Here is a 22,887-nt window from a genome sequence, read left to right on the forward strand (position 1 = left end):
GGGGCTTCCCTGGTGGCGCAGTGGTTGGGAATCTGCCTGCCAATGCAGGGGACACGGGTTCGTGCCGCGGTCCGGGAAGATCCCACATGCCGCGGAGCGGCTAGGCCCGTGAGCCACAACTACTGAGCCTGCGCGTCTGGAGCCTGTGCTCCGCAACAAGAGAGGCCGCGATAGTGAGAGGCCCGCGCACCGCGATGAAGAGTGGCCCCCGCTCGCCGCAACTGGAGAAAGCTCTCGCACAGAAATGAAGACCCAACACAGGCAAAAATAAATTAATTAATTAAATAATTTAAAATATATATATATATATTGTCTAATAGTTTTGTCTATTCAATATCTTTATTACCAACTAAGTAATGGGATGACAGAAAACCCATCACAACAACTAACTTGAACTAATTTATTGCAATACATATTATTGAATTTTACGATTTCTCACTTACTCTTATACTATTCACCAGCCAGAAGTATTTCAATATTTTAACAACCAGCCCATCCATACTAGTGCAAACTACTGAAATTTTAGCCTTACTTGGAAAAACCTGGTTAAGAATTATCTGAGCCTAGAACCTAACTCCTTAGGCAAAGACGAAGTCCTTTTTGGATGGTTTTCATAGGTTCTGACTTTTCCAGGAAGTGTAACTACCATGTAAGATGAGGGAAGCTTGTATCGTGTTTTGTTCGAAACTTGGCCAAGGATTGTCAACAATATCAGAAAACCACGTTCCACCTGGTTCTTGGTAATTCAACACCTACACCGCATGTTTACAGCCGCGTTAGGAGCTGCCTATGTTTCAGGTGTAAATGTTTGTCTCCCTCCTCGGGTTCTAGGAAGGTGGCCCCGCACATTTGCATATTGAAATGCATATTTTAAATTCCTATCCTTTTATTTCTCCTTTTTCTTACAGTTCGGGCAATGGGATCATTTTGTGTGTGTGTGTGAAGTATTTGCTTTTGTTTTATTTTTATTTATTTTTATTTTTTATTGAAATATAGTTGATTTACAATGTGTTAATTACTGCTGTACAGCAAAGTGATTCAGTTTTATACATATATATATATATATATATATATACACATTCTTTTCTTTTATATTCTTTTCCATTACGGTTTATCATAGGATATTGAATCTAGTGCTCTGTGCTGTACAGTAGGACCTTGTGTTTATTGGAATCATTTTTAATATCACGTGCCCGTGGGTTATATCATCCGTGAACTTCATTTCAGGAGAGCCAAGAGGACTTTCCCAGAGCTGACATTCAAGCCAGCGCATGCACTGGTATGGCCATGCCTGTGGTTTAAACACAAAAGCGTTAAATTATGGGTTATTAATCCATTGGTAAATGGTCACTGCCAAGAGTCCCCTACTATTACCCTCCTGGCTCTCCCTGGGGACCCCCTGGGTCTCCCCTGACCCAGCAGCCCAGGGGTTAACACTAGGCACAGTGGGAGGAAAGAGGGTCCCAGGGACTGTGGAATGAGCCAACGCATTTACCAAGTAACAAATCTTCCGTGTATCGCCCCTGGACATTACAAAATATTTGCTCTGATAAGTGAATGGCACTCAAAGACATGTTTACAAATGCGCCTTTATGCACGTTAACTCAAACTGGAAACTGCCCAATGTCCGTGAACACATGAGACAAACTGTACATCCAGACAATGGAATACTCAGTGATTAAGACGGGCTGGGGGGGCCACAGAGGGGAGGAATGAACTACGGATACATGTAAAAATATGCCTAACTCTCAAAAGCATTATGCTGAGTCAGAGAAGCCAATGCAAAAAGCCGTGTACCATATGATTCCACTAATGTGAAATTCTACAAGCGTCAAAACGAATCCTTAGGGACCAAAAGCAGATCAGTGGTGGCCTGGGCCTGGGAGAGGATGGTGGGAAAGACAACAAAGGAGCACAAGGAAGTTTGGGGGCAGGTAGGAATGCTGTGTGTTTTGATTGTGGTGGTGGTTTTTCAAGCGTGTATGTATCTGTCAAAACCCATCCCGTTGTCTGCTTTGACGGATGCAATTTATTGTATGTAAATTATACCTCAATAATGTTGACCCCCAAAAAGCAGATGGCGGAGAGGGGCCAAATGGTCTAGAAACATTGATCTGTCACTAGAAGACAAAGCTGAGTCATGTCGCTGCCTGCCCGCCAGACTGTCACTCTGAGCTTGAACCCGGGCCCAAGCCCAATCCAAGGCCAGCCCGAGCCCTTCCTCCCATGCCAGGCTCCTTGGGAAAAAGCAAGAGGGGTGTCCCAATAATAGGAGTGGGTGGGGCAGGGGAGAAAGGGGGAGAGAGATGGAGGCTAGGCTCCAGAGAGTGGCCCTCCAGGGCTTTTTTCTTCTGCTCTTATGTAACCTTCATCAGCGGCCTTTGGGTGAGGCGTAACAGAGCCATTGTCACCAGATGGTGACACCTGGCAGTGCTTGCCCAAAGTCATATAGCTGGTAGGTAGCAGAAGCGGGATCTGCACCAGGGTAACAGCCTCTTATAGCGACGAGGCTCTGTAGCTGGAGCCCAACTCATTCCTTCTGCAAATATTGAGGACCTACTATGTGCCAGGACCTCTGCTGTGCTCTGGACATACAGCTGTGAGCAGGACAAAGGTGGCTCCCTCCTGGAGTGCACATCCTAGTGGGGACAGGGTCTGGGAGTCACTTGAGGCCCTGTCAATACCGAGGAGGCTTGAGATGGTTCCAGTCTTTCTATATGGCCTAGATCAGCATTTTTTTAAATATATATATATATATATTTTTTTTTTTAATATTTATTTATTTATTTATTTATTTATGGCTGTGTTGGGTCTTCGTTTCTGTGCGAGGGCTTTGTCTAGTTGCGGCAACCGGGGACCACTCTTCATCGCGGTGCGCGGGCCTCCCATTATCGCGGCCTCTCTTGTTGCGGAGCACAGGCTCCAGACACGCAGGCTCAGTAGTTGTGGCTCACGGGCCTAGGTGCTCCGCGGCATGTGGGATCTTCCCAGACCAGGGCTCGAACCCGTGTCCCCTGCACTGGCAGGCAGACTCTCAACCACTGCGCCACCAGGGAAGCCCCTAGATCAGCATTTTAGGCAAACTAATGGCATGTGCTCAGCAGTTTTAAAAAATGGAATAGAGTGCTTGCTTTGGCTGCACATACACTAAAATTGGAATGATACAGAGATTAGCTTGGCCCCTGCACAGGGATGACACGCAAATTCGTGAAGCGTTCCATATTTTTCTAAAATATGACACAAATGAACCTATCTACGAAACACACTCACAAACAGAGAGAACAGACTTGTGGTTACCAAGGGGGCAGGGGGCATGGGAGAGATGGGTGGGAGTTTGGGATTAGCAGATGTAAACTGGTATGTATAGAGTGGATAAACAAGGTCCTACTGTATAGCATGGGGAATTATGTTCAATATCCTGTGATAAACCATAATAGAAAAGAATATGAAAAAGAATGTATATATATATATGTGTGTGTGTGTGTAACTGAATCACTCTGCTGTACATCAGAAATTAACACAACATTGTAAATCAACTATACTTCAATTTTAAAAAATGGAATAGAAAAAATTTGGTAAGTGGGAATTCCCTGGCAGTCCAGTGGTTGGGACTTTGCGCTTTCACTGCCATGGCCCGGGTTCAATCCCTGGTCAGGGAACTAAGATCCTGCAAGCCGCACAGCGTGGCCAAAATAAAAAAAAAATTTTTTTAATTAAAAAAATTTTTAAGAAAATTTAAAAATGGGTAAGTACTGTTTGGTGGAACATGGCCCAGTTGTATGTACATGTATTTTCTACATAGATTGTACATGCAAAATATTACATATGTAGGTGTGTATCTCTTTAAACAGGCATCCCTTAACATCTAAATCTCATCCATTCTCCCAAAAGCATGAAATAGAAAATTGGGCAGTAAACAGCTATTTCAAGTGAGGAAAATAATGCACTCCTAGCACCATCCAAAAACCCCAACTGATTTCCCCAAATATCATTTAACACTCTTATTAAACACTTCTGTAACAACCCACTAAGGCTTCTGGCATAATAGAAATCATTGAAAACAATTACTTAATTTATTCAACACTTAATGAACTCATTAGTGGCTATGTTTGTGTGCAATACACAATTTTGCACAGAATCAGATATGAATGATATTTCCCTGCCACACAGCAATGATCAGGAGAAGTAACCAAATAAACCCAAAAAAGGTGCTAAAGCTGTAACATCTATAATTGGTGGTGCCTCCAGGCACCTGGCAGAAGTCTACATAGGGACCTAGGAAGGGGGAGAGAATATCAGTCATGAGTAACATGCTTCAACAATGCACAAGGGCTTCCCTGGTGGCGCAGTGGTTAAGAATCCGCCTGCCAATGCAGGGGACACGGGTTCGAGCCTTGGTCCGGGAAGATCCCACATGGCGCGGAGCAACTAAGCCCGTGTGCCACAACGACTGAGCCCGCGCTCTAGAGCCCGTGAGCCACAACTACTGAAGCCCGTGTGCCTAGAGCCTGTGCTCTGCAACAAGAGAAGCCACTGCAGTGAGAAGCCCGCACACTGCAACGAAGAGTAGCCCCCGCTCGACACAACTAGAGAAAGCCCGCGTGCAGCAACGAAGACCCAACGCAGCTAAAAATAAATAAATAAAATAAATTAATTAAAAATGGATTTCTATTTAAACAAACAAACAAAAAACAATGCACAAGACAGGATCCTGTTAGAAGAGGTGAATCTTGACTGGTGTCGTCCGCGTCCGGGACTCAAATAGAACTGAAAACAGTTGCAGAACAGGTTTTTGATTCAAACAGCAAATTGGGGGTTTAAATAAAAAAAAAGAGCGAGTCATTATTGGGACTATTAGGATAGTGAGAGTTATCAAGGGGTAACTGCATTCCTATGGAGGTGGTTATAGTCGGAAATGATTTTACCACAGGTAGTACAAAATTTTTAACTGGAAGCTAACATGCCTAGGGTATATAATGCACACATCTTAAGTGTACTGGTTAGTTTATTTTTCCAAATGTTTACATCTGTGTAAGCATCAGTCATATCAAGATATAGGACGTTTGCTGTGTCATAGAAAGCTCCCTTGTGCCCTCTCCTGATCTATATATAGATCCTCGTAGGTCACCATTGTTCTGATTTCTCTCACCATAGACCAGTTTAGCCTGTTCTAGACCTTCATTTATAAATGGAATTATAAGGTATGTACTATTTCTGGTTCCTTTCAAACTGTTATCTGTGAGATGCATCGTGTTGAGTACGTCAATACTTTTTTTGCCCAGCAGGCTTCCATCGAATGATGATTGTACCAGCTAATCCAATTGATTTGTTTCTAAATTTTGGCAATTACAGAGAGCAGCTATAACATTTGTGTACCAGCTTTCGTGTGAATAGCTTTCATTTCAAAATACACTTTGATATTAAAGTGCCCAGTTTTTATAAGCAACTGCCCAGTGATTTTCCAAAGTGACTGGACCGTTTTGCATTCCCACCAGTAATGCAGGGGTTCTGTCCAGTTCCACGTTCTCATCAGCACTTGGTATTGCTTTTGTTTGTTGCCATGCCAATAAGTGTGTGCAGTGGTATCTCACTGTGGTTTCCAACAGTGTTGTGTGTGTATATATATATTTTTATTTTTTGGCTGCGTGTTTTTTGATGAACAGATATTTTATTTCAATGAAGTCCAATTTATCATTTTGTTGTTGTTGTTTGTTGTTTTCTGTGTGGCTAGCACTTTTAGTCAAATTCTTGAAAACATCTGATTAGATATACTTGACAATTTTATTGCTGAAAAACATCCTCTGGAGTAACAGCAGTGTGTGTCCTCAGTCTCCCCTCAGGGTTCCCGGGAGTGTTTCTGTTACTGTGAAGGGAAGAGAGGGCCTGGGGACAGGGTGGGATTGTACCGTGGAGAGTCACAGAAAACACACACACACACACGCACACACACACACACACACGCGCGCACAGCTAGAGGTACAGCCACCAAAATAACCATCAAAGGAGCCAGCAACCTGTCAGAACATCCTTCTGTTCGAAGAGGGAAGAATTTCCCATGGTGCCCTGTGCCCTGAGACACGAGGCCATGCAGGCTCCCAGGATGGGGTGTGGAGGCCGCTACTTCTCCATCTTGCTGTTTCCTAGCCTTGGGTGGGGACAGGAGTTGAGGACTGGGGAGATTTGGGGACAGACAGTCACACACACACAAGCAAACGCATATACCCCAGCAGCGAGGCCTCCCAGATCTCATGGCTGGGAGGGAAGCTGAGGCCTGCGGCTCCCCGAGCGTGTGGGCGGGACTCTCCAAGAGGCCCTGTGTGTCCGTTCATCCATGCCGCATGATTCCAGTGTCCAAAGCATCCCCCGCACTGGGGCAGGGAAGGTCCCTACTGGGATTTACATGACTGATTCCTTCTCACAGGTGTCAGCGGCCCCAGCAGGTCCCGGACAGCGTTTGAGGAGAGGGCTCCCCTCCTCGGTGAGGACCGGCCGCGCGGCCAAGGGGGCCTCACTCTTCACCTGGATCAGCTCGGGCACTGAACTGCGGGACTCTGTGCGATCCACGTAACTTTGGAGGAGTCCTGCCCCAAAGGCGTCACCTTCCACGTTGAGGACGGTACAGGACCGGTCCCTGAAGGGGGAACAGTGAGGGGGAAGTGAGTGGGAGGGGAAGCGTCAGGGCCCAACTCTCTCCCCTCTCCCTGCCGGTTACCTTCAAGTCCCCATCATGCCCTCCTTCCCAGAACCCTGTTCTACTCCTCTTAGGAGCTCATCCCTCCATCCTCCCAGGATCCCAAATATCCCTTCCTCTAGAACCTTAAAGATCTCTTCCTCTAGAACCCCAGAAGCCTCCTACCCACCTTCCTTCCCCTAGAATCCCAAGTGTCCCATCAGGCTTTCTCTGCCTTAGAACCCCAAAGATCTCCTCCATCCTCCCTGGATCCCCAAAGATCCTTCTTCCAATCAAATACAAGCTTTGTTCCTTCTGGAACTTCAAAAAATCATGCCTCCCTTTCCTTGGGGCCCCAGAAGACCCATCAATGCCTCTTTCTTCTTCTGAAATACTAAGTTCTCCCTCAGGCCCTTCTCCTCCCTAGAATCCTCAGGATCTTTTTCCTTCCTCTTTATATACTTTTTGTGTGGGTGTGTGTGCCATTTTAAAAAATTGAGATACAATTCACATACCGTAAAATTCACCCTTTCAAAGAATACAACCCAGTGCTTTTTAGTTTATTCAGAGTTGTGCAACAATCACCACTATTTAATTCCGGAATATTTTCATCACTCCAGAAAGGAATCCTCGTACCCATTAAGCAGTTATCCCCCATTTCCTCCCATCCCCCAGGCCTAGGCAACCACTAATCTACTTTCTGTCTATAGATTTGCCTATTCTGAACAGTTCATATAAATGGAATCATATACAATGTGGTCCTTTTTGTCTGGCTTTTTTCACGTAGCATAATATTTTCAAGGGTCATATGTTGTAGTGTGTATGTTTGTATCACTGCTTCATTCCATTTTATTGCTGAATAATATTCCATTGTGTGGACATATGACACTTTGTTTATCCATTCATCAATTGATAGGTATTTGGGTTGTTTCCACCTGTTCACTATTATGAATAGTGCTGCTATGGGGATTTCCCTGGTGGTCCAGTGGTTAAGACTCTGCCTTCCAATGCAGGGGACGCAGGCTCGATGCCTGGTCAGGGAACTAAGATCCCATGTGCCGCAACTACTGAGCCTGTGCTCTAGAACCCATGCACCATTAGAGAGCCCGCGTGCCACAACTAAGACCTGACTGAGCCAAATAAGTAAATTAATTAATTTTTTAAAAAGGTGTTGAATTAAAAAAAAAAAAGTGCTGCTGTGAACATTCATGTACAAGTTTTTGTGGACATGTTTTCAATTCTCTTGGGTTTAAACCTAGGCGTGGTATTGCTAAGACACATGGTAACTATTTAACTTTTGAAGCCAGACTGTCTTCTAATCTTTTACGCTCTTAACAGCTTAATCATGATAGCTAACAATTACGTAGCATTTTCTACTTACTGTTCTAAGTAGCTGTTCTAAGAAAGCTGCGTGTATTAAGTCATCTAATCCTCCAGGAGAAACTATTCTCTCCATTTTACAGATGGAGAAACTGAGACACAGGGAGATTAAGTACTTGCCCAAGGTCATTATAGCTAGCAACAGTGGCTCTGGGAGCCTGGTCTAAGAGTCTGCTCTATTAACCACTGGGACATGCTACCTTTCTGGGGTTCCTCTTGGAACCCCAAAGATCCCTTTCTTCCCTCTGATTGGAATACTCAAGGTAAGGTCCCCTCCCCTTTCTTCTAGAACCCCTTCCTTCCTCTCTTCTGTTCAGAGGCTCTCAATGACCCTCTTGCTCATCTCCTTTCTCAGGAGTACCCCTGAGCCCCCTGAACCCCCGAACCACACTCACACTAGCCAGTCCACAGCCAAGATCAAGGAGATGTCGTGAACCGGCAGGCTGACCGCCTCGAGGATGATGGCCAGAGTGAGGACACCTCCAGCGGGGATGCCCGCGGCACCCACACTGGATGCTGTGGCGGTGACCCTGGGGGAGGAGAGGAGAGGTCAGGGAGAGGCCGCTCGGTAATGGGAGAAGCTGTGGGGGTGGGGCTGCTCCTCCCAGCTCGTGTCCGTTCTCAAGGGAGGGGTCAGGTGCCTTGGGGGTCCTAGCCGCAGCACCCCCCCCCCCGCACTCACAGGATAGTGATAATCTTCACGAAGTCCAAGGATCGCTGATTGAGCTGTGCAATAAACACTGCAGCCACACACTGGAAGAGCGCGGCACCGTCCATGTTGACAGTGGCACCGATGGGCAGAATGAAGCGGCTGATGTGCTTGGCCACGCCGTTCTTCTCCTCCACGCACTTCATCATCAGCGGCAGCGTGGCCGAGCTGCGAGGGACCCAGATCTGAGTTAGCGCGAGCTCACCCGGCCAGCCCGACCCGGCCCCGCCCACCGCCCAAGCCACACCCCCTACCTCCCCTGACCATCCCCCGGACCAGGCCCCGCCCACACAGCGCCTCATCTCAGGCGCAAGCTCTGCCCACCAGCCTAGACCTCTGCTTCCCACGACCCCGGGCCTCCACCCACACCCTTTAGCCCTCCCCGGCTCGCCATGCCCTTCTCTTCTCAGAGCCAGAAGGCACTAGGGATCCCACAGAATGGAAGCATTCCAAAATATAGGGAGTCTTGGACCCCTGGGAGATTACCAAGGGCTACTCCTTAAAATACACATAAAAATTCATAACTAAATTCTAGAATGTCTGAGCGCTCACTGACTCACACCCCTTCCCCATCTCTACCAATAACAGACCTCGACTAAGAATTACTATACTCTTGGGGATGCTGTTATAGGGAGGGTTGGATCCTGAGGGGACAGGGCCAGCAGAGATGGACAAACTACTCAGGAGAGGTGGAAGGAGCTTTTAGAGGTTGGATCCAGGGTAAAGCACTAGAGTCCCCCAAGGCCAGGCCTTGGGGTGGGGAGGGGTTCTCAGGAAGGGAGGAATAAATCTCCAAGGCAGTAGTTTCCTAATTGGGGTGGGGGGGTTCCCTGTACCCAGATCCCATGTCCCTAGACAAAATTTCAGGGGTCTTTAGACATCTGATGCCTGCTCCAGGCCCCTTAAGCTTAAAAACCCTGCCCTGGTCTGCCCCAAGGTCACACCTGGAGGAGGTCCCGAAGGCAGTGGCCAGCGGCGTCATGATGCCCCACAGGAACCGGTAGGGATTCTTGCGGGTGAAGAAGAAGTAGATGAGGGGCAGCACCAGGAGCCCATGGATGGCGTGGCCAAGCAGGCAGCACAGGATGTATTTGCCGAGACTGGCGAAGAGCATCCCCACGTCCTCCATCTCCACGATCTTGCCGGCCACCAGGAACAAGATGCCCACAGGGGCATACCTAATTACCCAGGAGACAGATTGCCACCTCTGACTATGTGCCCACCCAGGGCCAGGCATTGTGCTGGGCACATGGCCTGACCACATTTCTCAGCCTCCCTCAAAGTCAGGAAGCGCCCACAGCAATGTGGGCTGATGTTCGGGCACCTCCCCTGCCATCCTCCATTCTCTCCCCTTGAACGTAGTGCCACTGGGAGATAAAAGGAGTTTGGGTGGTTCCATCGACCACTTGGAGTAGAGTCACCCACCAGATTTGGACTTAACACATGACCAGGAAAGAAACACCCACCATGCATATCATTTACATTTTCTGGGTTTGTTTGTTACAGCAGCTAATATGACATAAACCAATACGCTCTCTCACCATGAAAAATAAAAACCGTGGCTCATGTCTTAATGACAACTCCCAGGTATGAAGCATTTATGATGTGCCGAGCCCTTGAACGGGATTGACTCTTCACCACAACCCCACAAGGGAGCTCCTATTTTGAGTCTCTTGCCGCTATCATCGAATTAAAATCAAATAGGTCTGTAAAACAGGGGCCATAATGCTACCAACCTCATAGGAATCTTGGGAGGATGAAATGAGATGCCAGTTGAAATTAGCTGAAAGCTTTTTGTACACAATAAGTGAAGTCTATAGACTTCCACTGGGATTTATTATCACCCTCTCCTGGAGGGAAGATCCCAAGGGTTGCATATGTCTCCCAGCCAGGAGGGGTCCCAACATCACTTCCTTGATTGCCTGATCGCTACGGCTACTTGTCTCCAAACCCCTTCTCCTCTTCAGTTACAGAAGAAAAGCACCATTTCCCAGCCACCTGTGCACTTAGGTTTGGCCAAATGCCCAAGTTCTAGCCAGTGAGATGTGCCCAGAAATTATACAAGTACTTGACAACTATTAGCTAAGCTTGTTTACTGTAGGCACGCTATAGGTCAGGCACTGTCCCAAGAACTTTACACGTATTAACTCACTCGTGCCTGGTACTATCAACGCCGTTTTCCAGATGGGGAAACTGAGGCACGGCGGGATAAGTAACTTGTCATAGGGCACACAGCTGGGAAGTAGTAGCGCCGGGATAGGAACTCAGGCTGCCCAGCTGCACAGCCTGCTCTTACCCACACACCAAGTGTTTCTATTAGTTCCACACAGCAGCTTCTTAGATGTCAGCCACCCTGGAATCAGGGTTGGGGTGGGGGGAGATTTGGTAAAAATGCAGCAGCCTTAACCCACCTCCTGATTTCTGACCTTCTGACCCAGGATGGGTCCTGAGAATCAGTGTGATACCATGTGGAGATGAGACAGGGGAGGTGGCAAGGGTGAAGCCGAAGGCCTCTGCACGTGTTTTTTTCCCTCATTATCTGAGGCCATTTAACAAAAGCTCATACATAATGGTGATAATCGTAGCTGACATTAACTGAATGCTCAGTAGGTGCTAGACGTTTAAAACACTTTCTAAGTGCTTTACTTACACCTCAGTCACTCATTTCATCTTCATTATAACCCTATAAAGCAGGCACTATTTTCCATTATTGATCCAAAGGCAAACATTTGATGACACTGAAATCTCGGAAACTGAGATGCGTTAGCCAGGCTGCGGCCACAGCTCGGCGGTCTTTTTATCACCTTCCAATAGGATCAAGAAGGTTCCAGGATCAGTCTTAGCTCTCACGGCATACAGCACTGTCCTCACCTTATAGACGAGGAAACTGAGGCACAGAGAGAGTAAGTCACTTGCCTGAAGTCACATAGCCAGGGAATAGTCGATGCTGGATTTGAATCTAGGCCGTCTGGTTCGAAGGAGCAGACAGAGGATTGTCCCACCCCGCCGCACCAGCCCCCTCTCCCACCACTTACCACATGATCCAGGAGACCAGCACCATGGTGGCATCGTTGAAGGAGTTGAAGAAGCGGATGAGCAGCTCTCCCTCAGGCCCCAGCTTCCGCAGGGCCACGCCAAAGACGATGGCAAACACCACCAGGCCCAGGATGTTCATACCCTCCACCTCACCCCCCACGGGCACCTTTGGGCAAGAACACATGGGGATGGGCGGGGCCATTCAGTCAACCTGCCCAGTGACTGAGGGCCTGTCCTGCGCACTGCTGGGACCCAGCAGAGACAAGACCATTCCCCAGGCCCCATCCTCCCAAGGCTCACAGTCCGGGTCCAGGGACCACCCAGAGTGGACAGGGCTGGGACGGGGGAACCCAGGGGAGTATGGGAACCAAGGAAGGTTGTGCTGCCAAGCTTGGAGGAGGGGAATCAGGGAGGGCTTCCTGGAGGAAGGGGCTAAGACCTGGAGTGAACAAGGTAAAGGGAGGGGAGGGGTATTGTTACCTCTTCTAGAGAGAGGTAACAATATGCAACAACCTTGAAATGACTCTAACTTAGGCATTCAAAGAACAGAAAGGAATTCACTGTGGCTGGAGCAGAATGGGCCAGGCAGAGTCACAGGATGAGGCTGGGTGGGCGGATGGGCAGGGGCAGGACCTCACAGGGGCCCCGGGAACTATGGCGAGGAGCCTAGGCTTTCTTCCGAGGGCACTAGGGAATTTGACAGGGCTTTAGGCAGGAGAGAGGCTGGGTCAGGTTTGTGCTTTGGAAAGAATACTCCAGCTGCCAGGCTGAAGGTGGGCGGGAGGGGGTGGGAAGGGAGGGGAAAAGAGGAGCCTGGACCTGAGTGTGGCTGTGGGGAGGGAGAAGAGAGGGCAAAATGGAGATTCCAGAAAGGCAGAAAAGACAGAAATTGGGGAGGGGCTTCGGAGAGTTTAAAACAGATTGCGCCCAAATGTTAGAAGACCCAGGGGACTTCCCTGGTGGCGCAGTGGTTCAGAATCGCCTGCCAATGCAGGGGACACGGGTTCAAGGCCTGGTCCGGGAAGATCCCACGTGCTGCAGAGCAACTAAGCCCGTGAGCCACAACTACTGAGCTTGTGCTCTAGAGCCCGCGAGCCACAACTACTGAGCCCGCGTGCCACAACTACTGAAGTCCGCGCACCTAGAGCCCGTGCTCCGCAAGAAGAGAAGCCACCGCAATGAGAAGCCCGCGCACCGCAACAAAGAGTAGCCCCCGCTCGCCGCAACTAGAGAAAAGCCCGCGCACAGCAACGAAGACCCAACGCAGCCAAAAATAAAAATAATAAATAAAAAAGAAGACCCAGAGGGCAGACGAGACCAGGGTAAGAACAAAATGGAAAAACCAAGGTGCAGGGCCCCCCACCGCCTTCCCAGCTCTTACCTTCACCTGGGTTCCGTTGAACAATCTCTCCTTATAGGAGGTAGCGTACTGTAGGTGGAGTTGGGAAGAGTCAGCATCAATTGTCATTGAGGCTCCCCCACCCCGTCCTGGCACTGACAATACTCAAAGCCCGCCCTAAGCTTCCCTTAAACGTGATCTCATTCCATCCCACCAGCAACCCTGCTGCAGTAGGACTATTCATACCCCCATTTTCCAGAGGTGGAAACTGAGGCTCAGAGAGGTAAAGGCACTTGCTCAGGGTCACACAGCTAGAATTAGAACCCAGAGGAGGCTCAGAACCCATATTCTCATGAGGGGCGTGGATGGGTTTCATTCAGAAATCACCCAGGAGCCCTGCAATATGGCCTGTAAATATGTGGGCACGTGCGTTTTCCCAGGCACCACCCAAAATCAGGCACCAAGGGGCTGGAACTGGCTGTCTCCCTCCCTGCCCACCCCCCAACCCTGAGGGACACCCCAGAGCACTCACTGAGCGGAAGGCTGCGGACACCAGGTTGGAGGGGAAGATATTTCTGCAGAGATAAACATGGCGGGGGGGAGTATTAGATACCACAGGAGGAGGTCAGGGGGGCTGGGTTGGCCTCTTGGGGTGAGGGGAACCTTGGAGGCCCCATCTGTACCCAAATGTGGTCCTCACCCATGCCTCAGCCAGGTTCAGCCAGGCAGAGATGGACCTGGGCCTGCACATCTTTCCAGGGTGTGCAGAGTCTCAGCTGGAATCCTGGGGCCCAGGAGGCTGGTGTTCTAGCCCCGAGGGAATGTGGATTGAGGGTGAGGAATGCCAGCTTCCCAAGGCAGGCTGGGACAGGGTTACGGGGCCTGGCTCCACCCCACACTCAGCACCCTCAATACTCTGGCCATCTTGCATCAGCCACTTCCTCCTGGAGGCCTGGGAGGGCTGAGGAAAGGGCTGGCCCTGGGGGCTGGCTGGTGGGTTGCAGGCTGTGGGGAAGATCTGGGTGTGTTAGGGAAGAGGTGGTGAGAAAGTGACAAGGATTGACTGTGTTGTTGTGAATGTGCCTTTGTGTTTATGCAGTCACTCTTGTGTGAGGGTGTCTGGGTGTGATTAAGTGTGCAGCAGCGTGCATTAAACGCCACTGAGCATGTGAGGGAGTCGGACAGTGGCCCCGTGTGCCTCAGGGCAAGACAAAAATAACAGCCAAGGTGACTATGGGCGCTGTACTAAGTGCTTTATATAAATCAACTCATTTAATTGTCCTGACAGCCCTCAGGGCCGTGCACTATTATCCCCATTTCACAGAAAAGGAAGCTGAGGCACTGACAGGTGAAGAAACTTGCCGTTAGGAAGTGGCAAAACTGGGATTTGAAACCGGCCAGCTGATGCCACAGTCCGAACCGCTCGGCAACCTCGGATCCTCCCTCTCACCAAAGACGTGGGTGCACAGCTGCTGGTGGTGGTTGGTAGCTTATCAGGTGCTGGTGTCCGGTTGGGGGGCGCAGGTTAGTGTTCAGATATGTGTGACCCTGTTGGTGTGTGGCCCTGTAGGCATGTATGTGAGTGCGTATGTGCTCTCGAGCTGTGTTTAGGCAGTGTTCCACATGTTGGTGTGGTCAGTGGCATCAGTGAGTGTCTGCGTGCCCGTGTCCAGTTGTGTGTCAGTGGCTTATAAAGTTGGGTGGCTCTGAGACGTTCCGGCTAAGTCCCCGAGTGGCTGGCCAAATGAGTTACATGGATTTGGGCACAACGGGGAAGCTTGCACACATAAACAAACTTCAAGTGGGTGTGCCCGTCTGCAGGTCGGCCTGTACCCACCCAGGCCAGCCAGGGCTGGGTCAGGACACAGCTAATCTCCCCCAGCCAGGAGGTGCCTACCCGCTGTAATTTCTGGACACCAAGCCTCCCCCCAGTATCGGCCTGCACTGATGCCCCAAGAGACTGAGGGGAACCGTGTTCCGTGACTCATCATTTCCTTCCCCCACTTCCAGGAAGTCCCCAACCAACCTGCAGACACTGAATCAGCAGGCCTCAAAGGCAAGGCCATGTGGATCCAGCAGTCTGCCCTCCTTAAAAGGGGGGAGAGAGCCATTCTTGAGGGGAGGGGAGCAGAGGCCCAAAGGAAAAGAATCTGCCCCTTTTCTGGGCAGCCTAGTGCAAGGGGAGGGCAGCCGGGTACCAGACAGAGTAGGAAATGGGATGGAAAGTTTGTGGAGGTGGCAGGACTTACCTACCAGGAACATATAAAGGGGAAGCCAGGGTCCTGCCCAGCTGAACTGGGTGGGGAAAAGAGGCTGAAAAAAGGACCTGGCTTTGTCTGGGGGACACGTGGTGTGGGGAACCACGTGGGAAGAGGGCCTGGTGGGGGGTCATTCTGATCTCTTCAGGTCCTGCAGGGGCCCCTTACCCAGGGCTCCAAGAACTTTTATCCAGACACTGGACTTAAACCTTTACCCAGAAGCCCCATCCTGGGGCCCCTGGCCACCCAAAGATCCTCTTCCAAGTTCCCCTCAGGATCCTCCCCCCCTCACAGCAGAGACCCTCAACCCCGCCAAGCATCACTTCTCCCTCTATAAGACTTCCACGCCCCTATCACCCTCCTGTGGGGTCCCGCTTATGTACGCAGGCCCCCATATTTAGAAATCTCCTCCAGGAGTCTGTTCTCACCCTCTGTACCCTGACCCTCAAGGGGCCAGAGCGCCCCCCAACTATCCCATCCCGTCTTCCTTGAGGCCCTGGGGATGTCCCGGACACGGAGGACCCAAAAGCCCCCTTCCGTCCACGTGGCGACTCCCGCCAACCCTAACACGCGTCCCCTCCCCACGAGGCTGAAGCACCCACTCCCTTCCCCCAACCCCTCCACCGGGAGGGCGGGGTCTGACCTCACAAGATCCAGGAACGAATCGAGCACCTCCTTGCTGGGGGCCTCTTCCACGGAGCCCATGGCCCCGACCGAGGCGTTGATGGCGGCGAAGGCGGCGCCCGGCTGCAGTGCGAGCGCCAAGCCCACGCCGAGCGCCGACGCTAGCAGTGTAGTAACCAGGAAAAAGAGCAGCGCCCAGGCGCCCAGGCGGCCGAGCGCGCTCGGGTCCAGGCTGGCCGCGCCGCCGATCAGGCTGCACACCACCAGCGGCAAGATAATCATCTTTAGCAGGCGCAGCAGCAGCTCGCCCGGGAAGGCAAAGGCCTCCAGGCGCGCTGGGCCCAGCGCTAGCGCGCCGCCGGCCCCCGAGACCCCCAGCCCCAGAGCCACGCCCGCCACCACTGCCACCACTGTCAGCAGCACCAGCAGGTTGGCGCGAAGGCAGCGGCGCACCCGGTCCCCGGAGCCGCAACAGCCGCCTTTCGCCGAGCCTGGGTCCTCTAGGGGGACCAACGCCGAGACGCCGTTGGCGGTGGGCTCCGCCGCCGCGTACCCCTTGGGGTCTCCCTTAGGCGGATCGGCCACCATGATGAACGCCCCGGGGTTCCTCAGCGCCTGGAAGAGGGAGCGCTCGGGGCTCCTTCCCAGGACGCTCTCGTTCCTTAAAACTTTGTTGAGTTAACAGAGCCTGGAGGCTGGAACTTTGGAGGGTTCCTTGGAGTTGTGAGTTCACAGCGCTTAAGTTCCTTGTCTCTTAGAAGCTGGAGTGTTTGAGATTCCCTAGGCTGGGCGCTGGGGCTCCTCTGCTCTTCGTTTGTGCCCGGCGCTGAAAGCTGGGAGGTGGGAGCACCTGGGTTTCTTTACCCTGGGGGTTAGGAAGACGGGAGTTTCTCAAGCTGGGACCTAGGGTCCTTGGCTCCGGAAGGCTGAAGGCGCCCAGGCGGCAGAGGTCTTCAAGAGGCTAGGTCCTGGTGGCGCAGATCCGGGAGGCGGGGACCTGGGGTGCCTGGGTCCTGGAAACGGAGAGCTGGGGAGCCTGAGTCTGGGGGCCGGAAGACGGAGCTCCGGGAAGAGGGGGGGCCAGGCTCTTGGGTCCAGGCGGGAAGATCCGGGCCCCTGGGTGCCGAAGGCGGCGGCCCGGGATCCCGGGAAGAATCAGCTGTTAGCCGAGACCGGACCTCCCGGGCGCGCCGCGTGGCTCTGAGACTGCTTGGCGGAAGCTGCCCGGATTAAGAACCCAGGGCGAGGCTTGAGAGAACGGGGACAAACCCACCGGTGCCGATTGGCTCGGTCGGCTTCAGGGCCCTCCAGGGCGGGGCTTTGGCTGGAGTAGGGCCAAGTCACCCCGATAGAAGGCAGGAAAACAATGGTTACATTCAGGGGCGGGGTCCGGGTGGGGTGGGGGTGGAGGGTCCGAAGGGGGCGGGGCGTTGGGAGGAGGCTTTTCCCTGCCGGAGGATAGGGTATTGGGTTGGGGGCCTATAAGCCACAAAAGTGCCTGGCGCGAGGGTCTCTAGAAAGTGCCAGGTGATCCGCGGGTCTGCAAATCAATTTAGCCTGAAACTCCTCTTCCGCCCTAAATTCCGGTCTTCTGTCCCTTCTCGTCAATTCCTCGAATGTAAAATACAGATCCCTCACGTGATTGGTGTAAGAGTTAAATGAGATGGAGTGATTTATTTAATAATGTTAATAATTTTCAAAATAAAAGTTCTCAGTTCAGAGCCCCACACGTATCAATTAATGGCAGTTATTATATTGGATTGTAATCCACTTCCCCCTAGGTACACAATTTGCAATTCATCCATTAAAAATTATAATTCAGTTTAATGACTGTGCTAATGCTTTTGCTTTCACCAGATATTTCCCCCTTTTTTTAATTATTAAAAATTAAAAATTAATTAAAAATTTCAAACCTACAAAAGAGTTTAAAGGATTTTAGAGTGAACACACATATACCCACCACCTAGTGTCTACAATTATTTCACGGTACTTCTATGTAAAATTTCTATCCATTTATCTATCTCTCTAGCCATCCACCCATTTACCTCCTTTTGATGCATGTCAAAGTTGCAGATACCAGGGCACTTTCCCTCTAAACGCTTCAGTATGTATGCATTTATTAATCAGAGTTCAATATTTCTACGTGGTCCTCTTAGTTCCCTGACCAAGGATTGAACCTGTGCCCTGGGCAGTGAAAGCACGGACTCTTAACCACTGGACCGCCAGGGAATTCCCTGTCTGCAGTCCTCTTTTTCACAAAATGCACAAACCGTAAGTGACATCTGCTGATTTTTGACAAATGCATATGCCTGATTTCACTGGAATCTTCATAACTGCTTGGTGAGGTTGAGCCCACTATTCTACCCATTCTCCAGATGGGCAAAACTGGGGCTTATGGCAAGAAGAAGTCACTCACCTTGAGGCCACACCTGGGGAGGCTGGGAGTTGCAAGCCTGCCTCTCAAGGCCCTAACCTTAAAGGGAATCAGCTGTGATTGGCTACTCCTCCTGGCAATATTGAAATCCTAATTCCTTCCCCACCTGGCCTGTTCTCTGATAACATATCAGGTGTTCACACTTGCTCAAAGAAGATCCATAGTGATCATCTCAGAGGCTTCCTTCTGAAGCAGCTGTGGGGCCTTAGGCAAGTCACCGCCTCTAGGAGCCTGTTTCCACATCTGTAAAATGGGAAGAATAATAGTAGCTCAGACCTCCTTGGGTGCTGAAGAGCAAATGAGATCCCATGTTCAAAGCATTTAGACAGGGTATAGGTTAGCCCTTAATAAAGTTAACTACTACTACTACTGTTGTTGTTATTGTCATTATTATTGAAGAACATGGTTTGGGCCCCAACCAGCTCCAGACACTGCTGGGCATTGGTCACTTGGTCACTGCCAGCCCTAGCCCTAGATCTGCTTGGGAAGGAGCTTTGAGAGCTTGTGATGACATCCTGCAGGATCTGAGGGGCCAGGCCGAGCTGAGAATTTGCCCAGGATCTGATGGACCTACCACCCAGGCACAAGTGGCCTTGCAGACCTCCTTCCTGTGTCTCCCAGACACTCTCCCCTCCCAAATTCTCCCAGCTTCCACGCCACCTACTTCAGAAAGCCCCCATTCCCCATTCCACCCTCCAAGTCTGAAGTCATATTCATTCAACAAACTCACGTTAAACTCCCACGTGCTCGGCTCTGTGCTAGACGCCGAGAACATGGGCACTAAAGCCACACAGACATTGGTTCGAATCCTTGCGCCACCACTTACCAGCTAAGCATCAGGTTCTTCATTTGTCCTAGAGTCAGTGTGAGCGTAAATTTGATGGTGCACACGGTAACCCTCGATCAAAACACGAGGGGACAATTCCTGAGCACTCTATTCACTCCACAAATATTCCTCGGGCCCTTACTAAGGGCCAACTGCTGTTTAAGGTTCTGGGGATTCCACAGTGAGAAAAAAATTAAAAATAAAAACCCAGGAACTATAGTCATTATCTTTTTCTTTTTTTAAATTTTTTTTTTTAAATATTTATTTAGTTATTTATTTATTTTTGGCTGTGTTGGGTCTTCGTTTCTGTGCGAGGGCTTTCTCCAGCCGTGGCAAGTGGGGGCCACTCTTCATCGCGGTGCGCGGGCCTCTCACCGTCGCGGCCTCTCCTGCCGCGGATCACAGGCTCCAGACGCGCAGGCTCAGCAATTGTGGCACACGGGCTTAGCTGCTCCGCGGCATGTGGGATCTTCCCAGACCAGGGCTCGAACCCGTGTCCCCTGCATTGGCAGGCAGACTCTCAACCACTGCGCCACCAGGGAAGCCCTAAATTTTTTTAAAAATTTATTTATTTATTTATTTTTGGCTGTGTTGGGTCTTCGTTTCTGTGCAAGGGCTTGTTCTAGTTGCGGCGAGTGGGGGCCACTCTTCATCACGGTGCGTGGGCCTCTCACTACTGCGGCCTCTTTTGTTGTGGAGCACAGGCTCCAGACGCGCAGGCTCAGTAGTTGTGGCTCACGGGCCCACTCGCTCCGCGGCATGCAGGATCCTCCCAGACCAGGGCTCGAACCCATGTCCCCCGCATTGGCAGGCAGACTCTCAACCACTGCGCCACCAGGGAAGCCCTATCTTATCTTTTTTTTTTGGCCATGCCGCCATGGCTTGCGGGATCTTAGTTCCCCGACCAGGGGTTGAACCCGGGCCCTGGCAGTGAAAGCGCCAAGTCCTAACCACTGGACCACCAGGGAATCCCCTCAATATCTTATAATAACCTATAATGGAAAAGAATATGAAAAAGAATGTGTGTGTATATATATATATGTGTGTGTGTATATATATATATCTGAATCACTTGGTTGTACGCCGGAAACTAACATGACATTGTTAAGTCAACTATACTTCAATACAAAAAATTTTGTAATAAAATAAAAAAAATTAAAACTCAGACAAAACTCCTTGCCAGCATTCTAGTGAAGAGAGACAAGGAAATGAACTTGGGCTGTCAGGTGGAATAAGAGCTGGAGAAAAGGAAACCGCTGCACAGCAGAGAGAGAGGGAGGTCAGGGTGGACCACTCTGAGGAGGTGACATTTGCCATGAGACCAGAATGACAAGAAGGAGCCCACCGGGACAATCTGGGAAGAACTTTCTAGTGAAAGGGAAGATCAGGTGCAAAGCTCTAAAGCAGCAGGAGAGGCTTCCGACCCTGTCTGAAGTAATGTCAAAAGTTATCATATCTTCACTAATCTTTGCGATCAATCCTGTTTTAGTGACTTGGAAGCAGACGGGATAATGAGGTTTGTCGTGGCCTAACCCCAACCTGGGCAGGGATTTGAACTCAGGTGTCTCTGCGTCCTCAACACTTACCTGACACCCCAGCTACCCTGCAATTGGCTCCTCCCCAAGCAGGGACATTTCCTTCAAGGGACCATCGTTTATTCTGATCAGTGTTGGGCCCTATGTTGGTAGGAGCAGGGACCCAGCAATGATCAAGACAGTCCTGGCCCTATCCTCCAGGGAAGCACAGTCCAGAGGGGGTGACAGACCCATCCTCAGACAGTGACAACACAGAGTGAGGGGGCTGGGATGAAGGAGCCCAGAAGGGATGCTTGACCAGGACTGGGAGGGCTTCCTGGAAGAGGAGGTATCCCAGTTGGGATAGGGAGGGTTTGGACCAAGCCCAGGGAAAGAGTATTATTCCAGGTAAAGGGACAAGTACATGCAGTCTCAGAGTTGAGAAGGGCCTGGAATGTTTGAAAGCACAGATCTAATCTAGTAACCCCAGTGACTTCCCTGGGGATAAAGTCCAAACTCTTTAGCCAGGCATCTGTCTATTCAGTATTGCATTCCTTCAATCATTCAACAGACCACGTCTAGTAAACGGAATGCTGAGAGGCATCAAATAGAATGAGACAGATGGGGAACTGGGTGGAGGGCAGGTTTCAGTACCAAATCAGGTGGTCAGGAGATATTGCTAAGGGACTTCCCTGGTGGCGCAGTGGTTAAGAATCCACCTGCCAATGTAAGGGACATGGGTTCAAGCCCTGGTCCAGGAGGGTCCCACATGCGGTGGAGCAACTGAGCCCGTGCGCCACAGCTACTGGGCCTGCGCTCTAGAGCCTGCGAGCCACAACTGCTGAAGTCCGCGCGCCTAGAGCCCATGCTCAGCAATGGGAGAGGCTATTGCAATGGGAAGCCAGTGCACCTCAGCGAAGAGTGGCCCCAGCTCGCCGCAACTGGAGAAAGCCTGAGTGCAACAACGAAGACCCAATGCAGCCAAAAATTAATTAATTAATTAATTAAGAAATATTGCTAAGGAGGTAAAGGCAAGGTGCGGAGTGGGGCAGGGGGGGAATATAGGACAGGGCACCCTATCACCTGTGGGAAAAAACAATAAACAATATTAAAAAAATTATATATATATATATATATATATATATATATATATATATAAAACAACCTCTGTTTCAAATGCATTGATTATCTCTGCAAGAATTCACAGAAACTGGGCTTCCCTGGTGGCACAGTGGTTAAGAATCTGCCTGCCAATGCAGGGGACACGGGTTCGAGCCCTGGTCCGGGAAGATCCCACATGCCGCGGAGCAACTAAGCCCGTGCGCCACAACTACTGAGCTTGCACTCTAGAGCCTGTGAGCCACAAATACCAAGCCTGAGTGCCACAACTACTCAAGCCCGTGCGCCTAGAGCCCGTGCTCCGCAACAAGAGAAGCCACCGCAATGAGAAGCCCGCGCACCACAGTGAATAGTAGCCCCCTATTCCCACAACTAGAGAAAGCCTGTGCGCAGCAACGAAGACCCATTGCAGCCAAAAATAAATAAATAAATATTAAAAAAAAAAAAAAAAGAATTCACAGAAACTGCTCAGAATGGGAGCTTTCAGGAAGGAAATCTGTGGTTTTTCAGTTCAGCACTGGCACCCCGAAACTGTCTTCTTGTCTCATGGCTTAGCAGCTGAATGACCTCAGGCAAGTCACTCAATCCTCCAGCCTCAGTTTGCTTGACCGTGAAATAGGGATAAAGGGTAGCATCTGCCTCCGGGGTCATGGAGGGTGAACCAAGTTCATGTGTATAAAACGCTTTGGTTGGTGCCTGGCAAATCACAGCCTCATGGTATTTTAAGCTGTGATGAGATCAACATTATACCTAAGGGTGAAAGTAAAAAAGGCCTCTTCCTCGAGTTCCCACAGACTCACAGGCTGGTGCTCCTCCCCAGGAATGTTCAGGCCCCAGGGACCACTGAGCAAAGGAGCCTGAGAGGCCCCAGTTGGGACCCGGCAGCAGGTGGCCAGGCGGGGGGCCAGCAAACTCCTGGCACCCCTCCTGGTAATCAGGGCCCCCGGGGATGCGGAAGTGGCCATGTTGCCAGTTGGG

General features: G+C 50.5%; 1 protein-coding gene and 1 non-coding gene across 2 annotated transcripts; one reads left to right on the plus strand and one right to left on the minus strand.

Annotated features, from left to right (window-relative positions):
- The first annotated feature begins 3,123 nt into the window (after positions 1-3,123).
- LOC114236112 (U6 spliceosomal RNA) lies at positions 3,124-3,227 on the plus strand. The gene has a single exon (XR_003622137.1). It is a non-coding gene; the product is annotated as a U6 spliceosomal RNA (small nuclear RNA).
- Positions 3,228-5,762: 2,535 nt separating this feature from the next.
- On the minus strand, positions 5,763-17,238 carry SLC1A5 (solute carrier family 1 member 5). The gene is given in 9 exon segments (XM_007168182.3): positions 5,763-6,452; positions 6,454-6,631; positions 8,446-8,580; positions 8,733-8,927; positions 9,704-9,937; positions 11,795-11,961; positions 13,177-13,224; positions 13,667-13,709; positions 16,036-17,238. Coding segments are annotated over 9 exon segments (1,635 nt in total). The 5' UTR covers positions 16,605-17,238; the 3' UTR covers positions 5,763-6,386.
- Between the last annotated feature and the right edge of the window lie 5,649 nt (positions 17,239-22,887).

The sequence above is a fragment of the Balaenoptera acutorostrata genome, chromosome 19 (assembly GCF_949987535.1).
Source record: "Balaenoptera acutorostrata chromosome 19, mBalAcu1.1, whole genome shotgun sequence".
In the NCBI taxonomy this organism is placed as follows: domain Eukaryota; kingdom Metazoa; phylum Chordata; class Mammalia; order Artiodactyla; family Balaenopteridae; genus Balaenoptera; species Balaenoptera acutorostrata.